Below are 14034 nucleotides of genomic sequence, written 5' to 3'. Positions count from 1 at the left end.
TGCCATCTCCATTCACTAATCCTGCTGGTGTCTTCATTCTTTAATCCAACACAAAAGGGTCATTGCAGGCCATGTTTCAGAACACACCCCATATCAGGCTCTCCTATTCATTGTTCCATTTCTTCTCTCTATAATCATTTCACCTCACCACATGAACCAAGCAACAGGCTGGTCTTCAAATCGCCCTGATAGGACCAGCAAGTCAGGGCAAGCTGGTTTTTAATTAAAAAAAGTGGGGTTAGGTCAACTGATTGAATGATATGCAGGCTGATGGCACAAACTGAATTCCTGGGAGGCTGTAATATTCACCAAAGGAACATGGAACATGGGGAACATGTTCCTTCTCCAGACACTTTGGTTGGTATAGTGAAGTAAAATAAATATAACGAGGGACTCTGTCAGTGCCAAATCTCTGTGTGAAAGGGTCATTGACATGTGCTGCATCTGAGTGAGAGAGAGAGAGAGTGAGAGAGAGAGAGAGAGAGAGAGTGAGAGACCTACACCAGTTACATGGATTTATTTGAAGGGGCGGCTATGTGTTTACTTTGGGTTTTCCCCTGTCTCTCCTAAATCCTGCTTTGTATTGGCACATGGTCCAAGTGTCCCATTGTCACTAAGCCATGTGATTTCTTGTAATCCAAGGGAAGTGAATACATGAAGTCTCTCACTGTCTGATATAATTCATTGTAGCAAATCTGCTGACTGCTTTCCATTAAAGATACAGACACAGTGACTGAGAAGGGAGTGCCAATATTTATTGAGGCGCACAAAATCATACCAAAACAAATTCATAATAAATAAAATGTTCAATTAAAAATATTTGGTCACATAAATGTAAACAATATATAATATATAAATACTCTGTTTGTAACCATCTTACCCCCTCCTCCCAAACCCCATGTTTTATTATATTAAATAAAAAGTTGTTCACAAAAAGATTAATAAAACATGTTGACCTAGTTAGATAGATGGCATCACATATACAGCCAGCGCAATGCCACAAATCACTACTCTACACACACATTAACATTACATCCGTACACACAGAAGTTGTCCGAGTGTTTCATTCAGTGATGCTACAGAGATGCACGACTGGATGAAGAATTCTCCTGCCGTATATCCGTGCTTGTTTCCAGACCAGCGAGCTGTGTCTGTGTGCTGGTAGGAGACGTGTCTTCAGTCTTGGGTTGAGGAAGTGCGTGGGGTCGTGTGCAATGATGTGTGATCTGCTTGAGTGATGTGATTCTAACATCAGCTTGCACATTGCACATTCTTCCACTGGTTGGGGGACGGGTTTGAAGACAGGACCTTCTTGCCCATTCTTGATGCAGGATTCAGGCATATAGGTCCGCCTCCCTTCTTCAGCTTCACACTGGTAGAAGAAAAAACAACAACAAAAAAAACAAAGTCAATATTTGGTTTTGTAGCCACATTTCAGAGTTTGTTCACTAATAACTTACGGCGCCATTTCTTGTTATTTTCTTCTGAGTAAAGGATGCATGTGTATTTCCACATGGGTAACTTACACAATCTCAAGGTTGTCACAGGATGCACTGGGTGGGAACAGACCCACGGCAGAAATGTTGCTACACCTCACAACATTCACAGGCTTCCCCCTGCAGGAACAACGCTGACTCCTGTTCATCGGGACTCCTGGAAAAACACAGAATTAGCAGAGTTCACTTGGTGGGTACGTCTGGTGCCCTTGATCTGTGTGTTATTTGCACCACTGTTTGGATAGGCTTACAGGTTACTGTAGCCGTGTGGCCTTACAGAACATACAGATAAACAATTACAACAAGTAAAATAGATACTATCGCAAAGGGAGAAGACAGAGACCCCACCCAGCTTTGAACCCGGGTCTAAAGGTGTTGGTTACATCAGAATCAGATTTTGTACTCTGGTGTGATGAATTGTAAACGTTCATCAAACTAACTTTAATACAGTACAGTAGGAAAAACTCCTCTAAGAAGGCATTATAATTCTAAGATCAAAACGCAAGGTATTGCACATTTCTGTATGTGTATCATGCTTTCATGAATCACACTTCCGGTTTGTATAAACACGTACCATTCCAATCCTTACAATGAAACTCCACAAAAGGTATCTGAAACTGAGGAGGCATGAATTAGCATTCAACAAGTCTTACCATTGATGATCACTGCGGAAATCAAAAGAAGAAGCAGTGTTACTGTAGTGGCCTTCATCTTGGGATGTCAGTAACTTTTGCACAAAACTTACTGAGCTGTCTTCAGTAGAATAATGCCTATAGTGCTGATGCCCTTCTTATAAGGGTATCAGCAAGGGGGCTGGAGTACTGCTGCATGAAGGCATAGGAAATCCCCAGCACTTAAAAGTCGATGTTCCACATTCTCATGCAGTGGACTCAGAGCTGTGATGTGTTGAAATGGATGTGCACCGTGAAAGTGGGTGTGGAAAGTGAAAGTGAAAGTGCACTTCCCTAGCCTGGGAATACCCATACGAATGTTGAGATTTGCTCTGCAGGTCTGTCTGGCCAAAAGGCCATTGAAGCCCATTTCCAATTCATATTTTTTTCTGAATTATTGCACAAAATACCACTCCACCCTAACTTAACATGCTTATATATAAGTATAAGTATATATATACTCTTTTGATCCCGTGAGGGAAATTTGGTCTCTGCATTTATCCCAATCTGTAAATTAGTGAAACACACACAGCACACAGTGAACACACAGTGAGGTGAAGCACACACTAACCCGGAGCAGTGAGCTGCCTGCTACAGCGGCACTTGGCGAGCAGTGAGGGGTTAGGTACCTTGCTCAAGGACACTTCAGCCGTGGATGTAGGCATGGGAGAGCAGTGCTCAACCACTTTCCCTGCCCACAATTTTTATACAGGTCAGCAATCGTACCAGCACCCCTTCGGTTACAAGCCCCAAAGCCCTAACCAGTAGGCCACGGCTGCCCCCAGTCAGATCCAAACTGAACAATGTGCTCTATATTAGAGTGCAATTTCCACTGCTATTTGTTTGATTGTAGACTTTGTCTGTGGGAAGGTGCATCTAAATACAACCATATTCATCCTGTAATCTCTGCTATCTGAGAGGAAGAATTTAAGCAGATTTGTTTGTATGACATACAGGCAGCTATATCTGAATTAGATGACAAATGTGGGTTTATTGATGAAAAAAAGGGCTGGTCAGTTAACAGGAGATGTTAAATACTGAACATCAAACAGACCAAAACAGACACTTAAGTGAATCATCAAACATCAAAGCTGAATCCAGTTCTTTGATATCACCAGGAAATCCGGAAGACGAAAAGGTAATTGCAGACGCTCAAGGCTTCTTAACCAGACATGGCTCAATCTCACACAGCAGAAAGAATATCACACAAAGACAACCGAAAAGTCCAGGGCTTAAATACAAACACAATGAGCACAATGGATGCAGGCGAGTGCTAGGCCTATGGTGGGAAACCCCATAAGGGGGAAATACTAAACGCTGAAGTCTACACTTTTATTACAAGCAAGCTTGATTATTGTAATGCTCTTTTTACTGTCCTGTCAAAGACAAATGTTAATAAGTTGCAGGTCATTCAGAATACAGCAGCGCGTGTTCTGACCAAGCACACAGTACCCCTATTTTAAAATCTCTTCACTGGCTGCCTGTTAATTTTAGAATTGATTTTGGTTTTTAAATCACTTAATGGACTTGCGCCTGTTTATCTAAAGACATACTCTCACCTTAACTACCATCACGACCACACAGATCCTAGGGTGAGGACCAAGACCCACAGGGAGGCAGCTTTCTGTCACTATAGTCCTTTCCTGTGGAACAGCTTGCCACATGAGCTGAGGATGGCCCAGTCAACTGGCCTGTTTAAGAAACATCTTAAGACATATCCCTTTAGCCTTGCCTTCTCTCAATCCCTGAATCTTTTTAATGTTTATGAACTTATATGATTGTTTTGTATATATAAACATTTATATTATGGAGAGTATGCTTCATCCTTTACTGTATAATGGACTTGCCACTTGGTACTTGTCCTTATTCTATGATTTTAGCACTTTGATATTGATTTTGTATTGATTTTTTTATTATTATTATTATTATTATTATTATTATATTTATTTATTGATTTTTTTCCCCAAGTGCTTTTGTTAAGCACCTTGTATTGCTGTTTGCATGAAAGGCACTATATAAATAAAACTTTCAAAGATGAAAACAGAAGACTGACAAGTTAGCGCTCATACCATATACGGGTTCAAGTGCCTACGGGGACCCAGGTTCGAATCCAATGGTCCCACCCCATCTCTCTCTCCCACTTACTTCCTGTCTCTCTCTTCACTGTCCTATACAATTAAAGGCAAAAAGCCCCAAAAAATATACTTAAAAAAAAAGATTTTGCACTTTTCCCATCATTCAAATCATAGTGCTAAACGTTTTGAGTTAAAATCAACACAAAGTCAACACTGGAATATGCAGATTAAACATGTTCTCTTTTATTTATATATTCACATTTACACACTGCACAATTTATATACTGTATAACATAATCTCACTTACAGATATGACACAAACACAACAATATGCAAAATACATAGGCTGTACAATGTCTAGCATTTTTGTATTTACAGTATATGAACAACTCTAGTGAAATTAACAACATAGAATTAACAACATAGATTTGACAAATAACATTAATTTAAATACGTGAATAAAATAATATGCTAAATGTTGTCGTTTATCTAATGTTAGCAACATGCTACATCTTGTCTTGTCTTGTTCTGAAGCAGTCTGAAACTGACTTTTATACTGACTTTTATAGCTCCCTTTTGCAGGTCATACTGCATTATAGAGCTGGTAGTCTGGTGAGGTCCTGACTCAGGATAGTGGAGTCCACCATCTCAGGCACGGATCTCTGCACTCCTAAAACAAACATGACGAAAAGAATGGTTATCACAACATACAAAATATCACTGTAGGCTATGGTTAGCTTATTCAACAATAACAACTTATAGGCATCTTACATGTGCTGTGAATGTAAAACTGTGCTGTAGCCTACCTCTTTTTGATGGCTCTCTTGACGTAATTCTTGGAAAAAGAGCTGTTTGGATTCAGACACTTTTGTCCTCCATTATCCTTGAGAGTGACACTGAGGACACAGATGTAAACATCAGATACAGACCACCACTAAACTCCATAAAGTATGCAGCTATAGCACATGACATTGTGACATGCTTACATGATTTCCAGATTGGGGCATGAAGGGGAAGGAGGTAACACCTCTAGCCTCTCAATGCGGTTTGGGCGGACGGCTCTGACCCCTGCATCCTGGCACTTGCATCTTCCCAGAGAAAGTTGCCCTGGAAATCAAAATGATCATCACTGTTTAAGGACTTGAGCAAAAATGAAATCTGTACTACTGATGCTTTAAGTGAATAAGGAAGATGGTCAATGTCCATAGAAAAGTCCACTCAAATAAAGTTATTTGTTTGAGATAAACAGAACAAGATCACAATCAATGGATGACAAATATAATCACTGGTGCCCTTACCTCTCACGTCTCCAAAGAGGAGGACGGCCAGAAGAGCGAGGAGAGCTGCTGACTTCATTATTGTAAATGGGTGATGATCTGCTTGCTGTACCAGCTGCCGAGAGGTGTCAAACGGGCCAGTATTTATTCTGCAGCCGCGGGGTTTCCCTTTGGCTTATTCCTACCCTCTGCTTCACCCCAGCGTCCAAGAGGAGAGTCGTCACTTCTTTCACTTGTACTTTTTGCTTTTTCTCATTAAGTAGCTTTCACATTTCTTGGAAACGTTCTCACGGACTGCCAGTGTTATGCAATGTAATGTTATGAGTTTGGTGAGTGTGGCTGTGTGTGTGTGTTTGTATTTTTATCCTCGTGGCAAAACGGGAAACGATCTGGTTTTAATTGCTGTATTATATATAGCTTATACTGTATGTTGTGGTATATTAATTAATCATCAGTAAATGTATTTCTATGGCACCTTAGCACTGGAGCAGGAGTATGCTGATTCCAAGGTACACAAAAAAGCATGTGAGATGCTAATGTGTAGATCCCGTTAATATTCGGATTAATGTTAATGGTCCAACATCCATGTGTGTTATTCGGTGCTTCACCAACATGAGAATGCAGTTCCAATGTGGGCCTATCTGCTTAGAAAATGCACTGCTTATACAAAATACATCAGTCACAACATGTACTGTAAATAAAAACTAAAATCTAAATGATCGCTTTTGGGAACTATAAGCTACTGGTGTAGCCCACTTACAGTGAATTATGCTAAGCTTGACTAATGATGGGGGTATCAGACTGGTTTAATGCACGCACAGAGTGGCAAGACATGTGGTCTTACTGCCCAGAAAGACTTACATATGTATTGCATATTGTGTGCTTTATCCCAACAAAGTGGAGCTAAATGAGAGGGATAACAGGATGTTTTTTTTCCACAAAGCGTGCATGCACACACACACACACACACACATGAACAGATGCATGCACACACACACACACACACACACACACACACACACATGAACAGATGCATGCACACACACACACACACACACACACACACACACACACAAATAAACACACACACACACACACACACACACAGATACACGCACACACACAATAGTACTTATGGAAAACACAGCCCTGGTGAATGAGGACCACATGTCTGGGTATGGGGGGCAATAATCTCAAACAACAAAAGTAAAATTATGATTTAAAGTCCATGTAAAAAGTGTTGCAAGCTATTTCACCAGAACCAGAAGTGTTAATGAAAGTAAAACTGTAGGGAGGAAGCTACTCAGGAAATCAGTTTCATATCCTACCTTTAAATCCCCAGCTGCTTATTCAACATACAGAACTTTATGGCACTTCTCTAAAACGTTCTCAAGAAATTAATCGAGATTGATTGGCATGCCATCCTTGAGGGGAAATCTTCCCGAAAATTGGTAAAGCAAGCGTGGTCTATTTGCCATGGTTTATAGTAGGCCTATCCGAAGAAAGAACAGGTACTGTAGAATCACAGGCAGATGTGACCACCATGAAGACTGCAATGATGAACCTCATGAATGCAAGTGCAGCACTCGAGGCAGAGCTGGCCAAGCTGAAGGCCAGAGGGGGAAGCAGAGAAAGAGGAGCATGGAGTGCGCTGAATTAAAATTGATCCTCAGCATAATTAAGCAATAAGCCCCGAGAGGCCGTAAGTTACACTGATGCTAAACCAGTTGTTAGGCACAACGCACTACCGGCGTGCCTAAAACCCCCCTTAGAGACCGTTCGTTATTTATAAACGGGGTCATCGGAGGGATTTAGAGTGCTCCAATCAAAAGTTGCATGAACCTCCCCTACCTGCAAGAAAATTTTCAACGACCTTCCAGTAATGTTTTCAAAAAAGACATGACCCTCCCCGGCCAATTGTCGAAACCTTCCGCCCACGCTATAAAGCACTATGAAAACACATCGACACAAGTTATTGTTTTAGCTCACCCTCTGCTTTCTGATCTTACACATCACACTTCACCAAGATGGTGGCCATTTCAGTAGATTTACTCACTAACATTGTTGTGGAAACACAATAGGCCTAAGCATGGAAACTAAATGCACACTTCCTGCAACTGCATTAGCCTAGTTGAAATAAGTTACTCCTCTAGTAAGTATTCACATGAAATAAAACAATAAAACATTGAGACCATTCAACAAAGCACACTGGGTAATAACAAATTCAACACATGAACTTGTTGCTATGGACTCGTCTCTAGGCTTCCTCAGTTATTGTAAAGCTGCCGAAGCTGAACATTATCCAAAACTCAATTTCTCAGACGAGCGTCATTTTGGGAGCTTGCTACACTCCTTCCTTCTCAAATGACTTGAAAAGGCCGTTTACACAATTTCACAAATAATCACAGGGACCGAAAAATACCTAACATGCCAACTTTTCCCCGCTGTCTGCCGTTTTAATATTTTCCCGTAGAATATCCCATATTACTGTAATACTCTCATAACATTAGTCCTGCATTCTGGCCTGTCTCTGTGTTGTCCTGTTGTTACCCCTTGCCCTTCCAGAGAAACAGATGTATTCAAATCATCGTTTTGCTTGCTTGAATGCAAACTCAGAGTGATGTTAACCTACAGTAGGCCTATTTAAGTTAAAGGGGTGGTTCAGGATTTTGGACATAGGACCTCATTTCCAAGTAAGCAAGTGTGATATTTATCAGTGGAGACCGTTTTCAACACGTTTCATCCAGTCCTTCTAATTGCAGAGTTCGCAGGTGCTAGGCTAGCGCAAGTCAACGGTATGTGCTAGCCTGCCACTAAAGACAGTCTTACCCACTCCAAAGTACACCCGAGGCAAATAAATTATAACGCCAGACTATCGATGTAAATGTCTGTATTGACAGTGTTATTTCTAACGTTATTCTATCCTTGCATTTCAACGATCGCATTACATTTTGAGGGACTACTGTAGTTTCTTAGCAGCGGCGGAATTATACTTGCTCCGGTTAGTAGTACTGCGCCGAAAAGTAAACAGTAAAGCGCACTCCAATGGGGATACCTAGTAGTAGCCTTGGTAATATCAGTCCGCCGCTGAGTTGCAAAATGACTACTAACAACTTTAGGGACCAAAGTATAACTATTGCAACGCGATGCAAGGGTAGTTGTATTTCTTACACTATTCTATCAACACAGACATTTACCTCGATTGTCTGGAATTTGCCTCAGGTGTACTTTGGAGTGGGTAAGACTGTCTTTAGTGGCAGGCTAGCACATACCGTTGACTTGCGCTAGCCTAGCACCTGCGAACTCTGCAATTAGAAGGACTGGATGAAACGTGCTGAAAACGGTCTCCACTGATAAATATCACACTTGCTTACTTGGAAATAAGGTCTTATGTCCAAAATCCTGAACCACCCCTTTAACGACGTGGTTGTCGTGAGAGCACGATTCATTGGCGCTTGCAGTGTTCGGCCGTAGGCTATGTCTACGTGCGCACCTGCCAGGCTAAGAGACAAAGAAATCCCCCTGTATATTCACTCCAAGTTGGCCTACCATAACTTACCAACTCTACACTGTAGACCATAAACTGGCTATTTATATGACCAATGTATTTGTTCAACTTCATGAAGCAGAATTACGCACTGCTACTTGGAATGTAACACATTTTTGTTGGAGAGAGAATGACAGCGATTAACAAATTGCACTTGTTGCTGGTTACCAATAAATAGGGCCTACTATATATTTTTTGCAAACAACAAAAACAGAAAGGATGGAGCTCAGCAAAGCTAGAGATGGGCAGGAACAAGGTCAATTGGTAGAAATGCTAGTCAAAACGTTAGGAGCTGGATGTGTGGATGAATGAAGCACAAGTTTGCTTTATAAGCATGCACACTGTTTAAAGTTAGGCTAGGCTACACGGTAAACTACAAGTAAACCAAAGTTAAATTTAGCTTTTTTAGGGCTGGATAAAGTTGACCAAATGGATAGGCTGTTCCCGACAAACACGGGACGTCCCCCGGACCTTATGCCGACATTCACGACGTCCCCGATTGGTCCCGAACGTCATGGAAATTAGGAGGAATTACCAAGAAATTAGTCAGGAATTACCTTTGGACCGGATCCGCATAAAAGCCTCTAGATCCGGGCGTAGCTTACACACGGTTTCTGGCTATGGACCAGATCTGTGCCAGTTAGACTTTTCAGCTTAGCATTCCAATCCAAGCAGTGCTGTTTTTCTAACAGTCAGCAGATTTGGCCCAGATCCACTTACCACATCAGAACCAAAGCTTCCACAAAGACAGTTCACTGATGTGGCCCACATCTGTAATACGGACCCAGACCACCTCTAAACTTGGACTTGTTGCTAACGTTCTAGAATATGCATATTTCCCACGCTGGTTTACTGAACAGAGCCGAACGTGCCAAGTGAGTGAGGTCCGTCCGTTTGAGAAACATGATGCTGATTTGGCCCCCATCAGTACCACGGATTACAGCCACAGGCACCAGAAACCATTGGAAAAGAGCAAATAAAACTTTTGTGGGGGTGCCCATTGCCAATTTCCTTATTAAATCCTGATTTGTTAAATCTTACAATTGAACACTCCCAAGTAGCCTACACAAAAATGGTTAATTCACTAACAAAGTATAGGCTTGTCTTAAAATGGAAGATTCACCACATAACTAAAAAAAATACATTAGCAACTGTCCACTATCCAGGAGCAATGGTATTGCCATCGTGGGAAAAAAACGTTGTGGGGGGTAAAAAAACGGCACTGGCACACATAAGAAGATGGATGCCAACATGGGTACGTATATTGCTTTTTAATACTATATTTCGTTGTCAATTGTGTGATTATGGTGAATAATATAGTGTGAAATATGGGACTATGAAAGTTTCTGCTTTAAGTTTTTGTTTGCCCCATGCCACTATTTGCTGCTAGCAGCTATTGTAAACGTGCTAATTACCAATCATTTCGTTTGAAAATTCTTAAAACAACGATGTTTTTTAATACTTCAAAATAACATTTGCTAAATGAATCTTACATTTTTCAGTAGGCTAGCCATAGGTGTGTAGATTTGAACAAAATCTATTTTGGTTCTTACCGGGACTTTTTACTGCCTGAAATATCCGATTTTGAAATCACGAAATCAGTTTTGTGGCCTGCTAAAATAGGGGAGACCGGGGACAGTTGCAACGCTTTTTGCATTTGGCTCTGTTACTCAGAGACGGTTTGGATTAGACAAACCAATTTCTTATACAATACACTTACCTATGTCTGTTAATAGTCTAAACCATTTAAAGATAATTACAGAATCTACATTTTTCACAATTTGCATTTGAATGTAAGGAGTCAGATGTTGCAACTGACCCCGGGCCCGGGGACAGTTGCAACATTGTTTGGGGATGGTTGCAACATGTTAAAAATACAATATATTACAATATATGTCAGTGCAGCAAAATGATTATTTTTGGACGTAAATACAAGTTATGTAAGTTTTAATAATATTACAGTGTTATTTATTCACCAGCTTTGATTAGATGACAATTATAGATTTGTCTAGATGAGTAGGCCTTATGTGCAGATGTCAAATATTGAAATTGATATAAAATACAGTAGGACTTTAGTGACATAGGAAGAATGGAACAATTTGGGAGGCAATTCACTTTTATTTAGACTATTGTAATGTAAAACATGTTTTTAAAAATATATATTTTATATGATCATATTTATGCATTGTACGGGACTGTATGGGGACAGTTGCAACAGTTGTTGCAACTGTCCCCTTTCCTGTCAGCCATGATAAAACCTCATGTGCTAGCTAAACAAGGGGACCTTGACACATGCTAACCATAGTAGCTTAAAGTTAACATATCACTCATTTAAATCATATAAGTTTGAGCTGAATCACAAAAACAGTGACAGCAGTTTAACAGAAACAAAGCTCAAGAAAATAAATACTTTCATACCTAAAAAACATTTTTTTTTTACAATAAATCCTGGAGCAGTTCAGGAATCTCCTTGCTTTTTCTCTGCTAAGGGGGGCATCCAACTGAGCATATGCAGTGTGAGTGTCATCACTCTACCTTGTTTCTGATTGGAGAAAATTGACATGTTTCAACCATCCCCTGTTGCAACTGTCCCCGGTCTCCCCTACATTTCGTGAGTCACCAGTTTGCGGAATGAATTAGCCAGTGGGTCCATTTAGAAGTGACACTTCATTCACAGAGTTGCGTGAAATATATTGCAATTTTTCGCCACGAGGTGGCAGCTTAAGTCCGCTGTAGCATTGCCGGTAAACAGGGCTGCTGACTGCATTCAGAGGCTTTGCAATGGCAGTGATTGGCAATGAGTGCGCATTCAAAGTCTATGCGCGTCTGTGCAAGTGAAACTGACAAACTCGTGTGTAGGCTAAGCAACGATATTTAAAACAATGAATGAAGTGGATTCCTGTTATGTTCATGAAAACAGTATAGCGATTGGATAGCCTAATAAATCGTGACTTGTTGTAGGCCTAGCTCATATCACTCGCCTCGCTGGAGTGCGCGCATAGGCCTATGCCTACTTGCCCGTCCAAATAGAGGGCTTTCCTTTGTTTCACGGATCTCTGTGATTAACGGGAGGCGTGAATGAAGTGGCCACTTCTAAATGCTACCCACTGGCCAGTTAATTCCGCAAACTGCTGACTCACGAAATATCAGGCAGGTCACAAAACTGATTTCGTGACACATAATTCATTAAGTAGCCTATAGCCTAGGCCTATGCTAGGTTACGAACAATCAATCAATGATGCAACTACAGTATATGATAACTGAGCTATAATTAAAACTAGTTTCCTAATCTATGTGTCGAGCGGGATCAATCAGTCAAAAGATTATCATTTAAACGTGATACTTTTCTATTCGGCTATAAAACGATCTCTGAATCTCGAGCAGGGAGTTTCTTGTAAATATCTCCTTTAATGTGCACTTGTGAATTAAGTATTACCATGGGAACCGCTCTATTAACACCAAAGATTCTAGAACAGAGCTGGGCTGTATACATTTAGCTGTATTGGCTGTGTTATTTATTTTTTTGTGGGATATCCAATTTATATGTAGAAAGGCACATTTGCAAAGTGCACATTTTTAAAAAATGACCGTATCGAATCTGTAGCTGTGAAGACCCATCCACCGTTAAAGACAGTTGCTGCCAATTTAAATGAACAGCTAAGCTAACTAGTAGCTGGCCATGCTTCTACTGCTGCGAAGACCGGGAAAACAGCTGATTGCAAATGGTTAAAGCGCTATCTCTTGGACAATAACATCAAATAAACGTCCATTTTAACAGCGACTTGGTGACAAATGAAAGAGGCATTTTAAAACCAGTCCATAAATCACTAGTCAGTCAGCGAGCCCTCGGTAATTTGGCAGTGAATCTGACCAGCTGGTGATAGCTAGCTCTCGCTTTAATTAAGAAATTAACATTTTGACCTATATTTCAACTCGCCTAGTACTAACATATAAAGTCGATTATGTACATATCAGTTTAAACATGTAAATATCGTTAAACAATATACAATATAACATTTAAATTAAACATACCTGGTCATAAGCCTCCACGACGAACTCATAGGACTGAACGTGGCCACCCCACCTCAGCTTACCAAAATGGCGCCCATAGAGTCATAGAACGTACTTCCACATATCCAACGTATTATCCGGCCTGTGATCTATCTTGCTCTGTTCTAGAATCTTTGATTAACACTTAGCCTATGTTGTAGCCTATGTTAGAATATTTCCAGCCGAATATTGCGCCAGAGCTGTTGGATGATTTTTTTTTTTACCGTTTAGGGCCTACCTGTGGTTTTTATACGATGTGACTATGCTTCACGATAGGGGTGTCATGTTTCATGGTCTAACAATACAATTAGCCTAGTTTAAGCCCATATTCGGTTATTTTTTACCGATCAACATTTCATCACTGATTGAAAATAAAGAAAGGGTGAATAATAAATTATATTTAGCATAATGTAAACCGATATTGCCTGCCCATAGGATGCCCTACTGTACAGTGCACACTAACGTATAATCTTGTTCCATAGGAGTGGTACGCAAGTGTCCAGTGACGGCCCAGGCAACAGACACAGACATCCAGACATCGGGACAGCAGCTGGAGCTACTCTGCGAAAGATCTGCCGAGGCCGCCGAGCTGTTTCTGACCAGTGAGCTGCCATGCCAACTGCCTGGAGTCTGGATTGAGCAGACTAACGTTAACGTTGAATGACTCTGCATTACGGACCAACTACGTCGTTGCTGTTAAAAGTCCACCGAGTTGCTGATCTACAATATCGCCCATGACTTCGGACTGTTATGCTTCCAGTGAGCTCCATACTAACAAGGCCTAACGTTCACGTTATCTCCAGACTACCAGTGAGATGAAGAACTTTGTTGGCGTTGCATGCATCGGTTGTGGAGACACAGCTGTGCGCAGTTTCACGCGAGTCATCATTGCCCTTGGACATTTTCAGCCGGTTGGAA

At 40.9% G+C, this 14034-nt stretch overlaps 2 protein-coding genes across 3 annotated transcripts; both read right to left on the bottom strand.

The window, feature by feature from the left end:
• Nucleotides 1-740: 740 nt before the first annotated feature.
• Nucleotides 741-2337, bottom strand: LOC121715408 (C-X-C motif chemokine 11-1-like). 2 transcript variants are annotated; one of them, XM_042101101.1, is made up of 3 exons: nucleotides 2071-2337; nucleotides 1527-1653; nucleotides 741-1372 (listed from the first exon to the last, which is right to left on the bottom strand). In XM_042101101.1, the coding sequence occupies exons 1-3, from the start codon at nucleotides 2123-2125 to the stop codon at nucleotides 1252-1254; spliced, it is 303 nt and encodes a 100-aa protein (XP_041957035.1). In that variant the 5' UTR covers nucleotides 2126-2337; the 3' UTR covers nucleotides 741-1251. The 2 variants fall into 2 exon arrangements, with proteins under 2 accessions (XP_041957035.1, XP_041957034.1); XM_042101100.1 differs by having other exon boundaries at nucleotides 2150-2327.
• Nucleotides 2338-4620: 2283 nt separating this feature from the next.
• LOC121715409 (C-X-C motif chemokine 11-6-like) lies at nucleotides 4621-13123 on the bottom strand. Its single transcript, XM_042101102.1, has 5 exons — nucleotides 13099-13123; nucleotides 5541-5634; nucleotides 5229-5349; nucleotides 5049-5138; nucleotides 4621-4912 (listed from the first exon to the last, which is right to left on the bottom strand). The coding sequence occupies exons 2-5, from the start codon at nucleotides 5596-5598 to the stop codon at nucleotides 4891-4893; spliced, it is 291 nt and encodes a 96-aa protein (XP_041957036.1). The 5' UTR covers nucleotides 5599-5634; nucleotides 13099-13123; the 3' UTR covers nucleotides 4621-4890.
• Nucleotides 13124-14034: the final 911 nt, after the last annotated feature.

Source organism: Alosa sapidissima, chromosome 8, assembly GCF_018492685.1.
Source record: "Alosa sapidissima isolate fAloSap1 chromosome 8, fAloSap1.pri, whole genome shotgun sequence".
Lineage (NCBI taxonomy): Eukaryota > Metazoa > Chordata > Actinopteri > Clupeiformes > Clupeidae > Alosa > Alosa sapidissima.
Note: the sequence above shows the minus strand (reverse complement) of the source record. Positions and strands in the feature narration are given on the sequence as shown.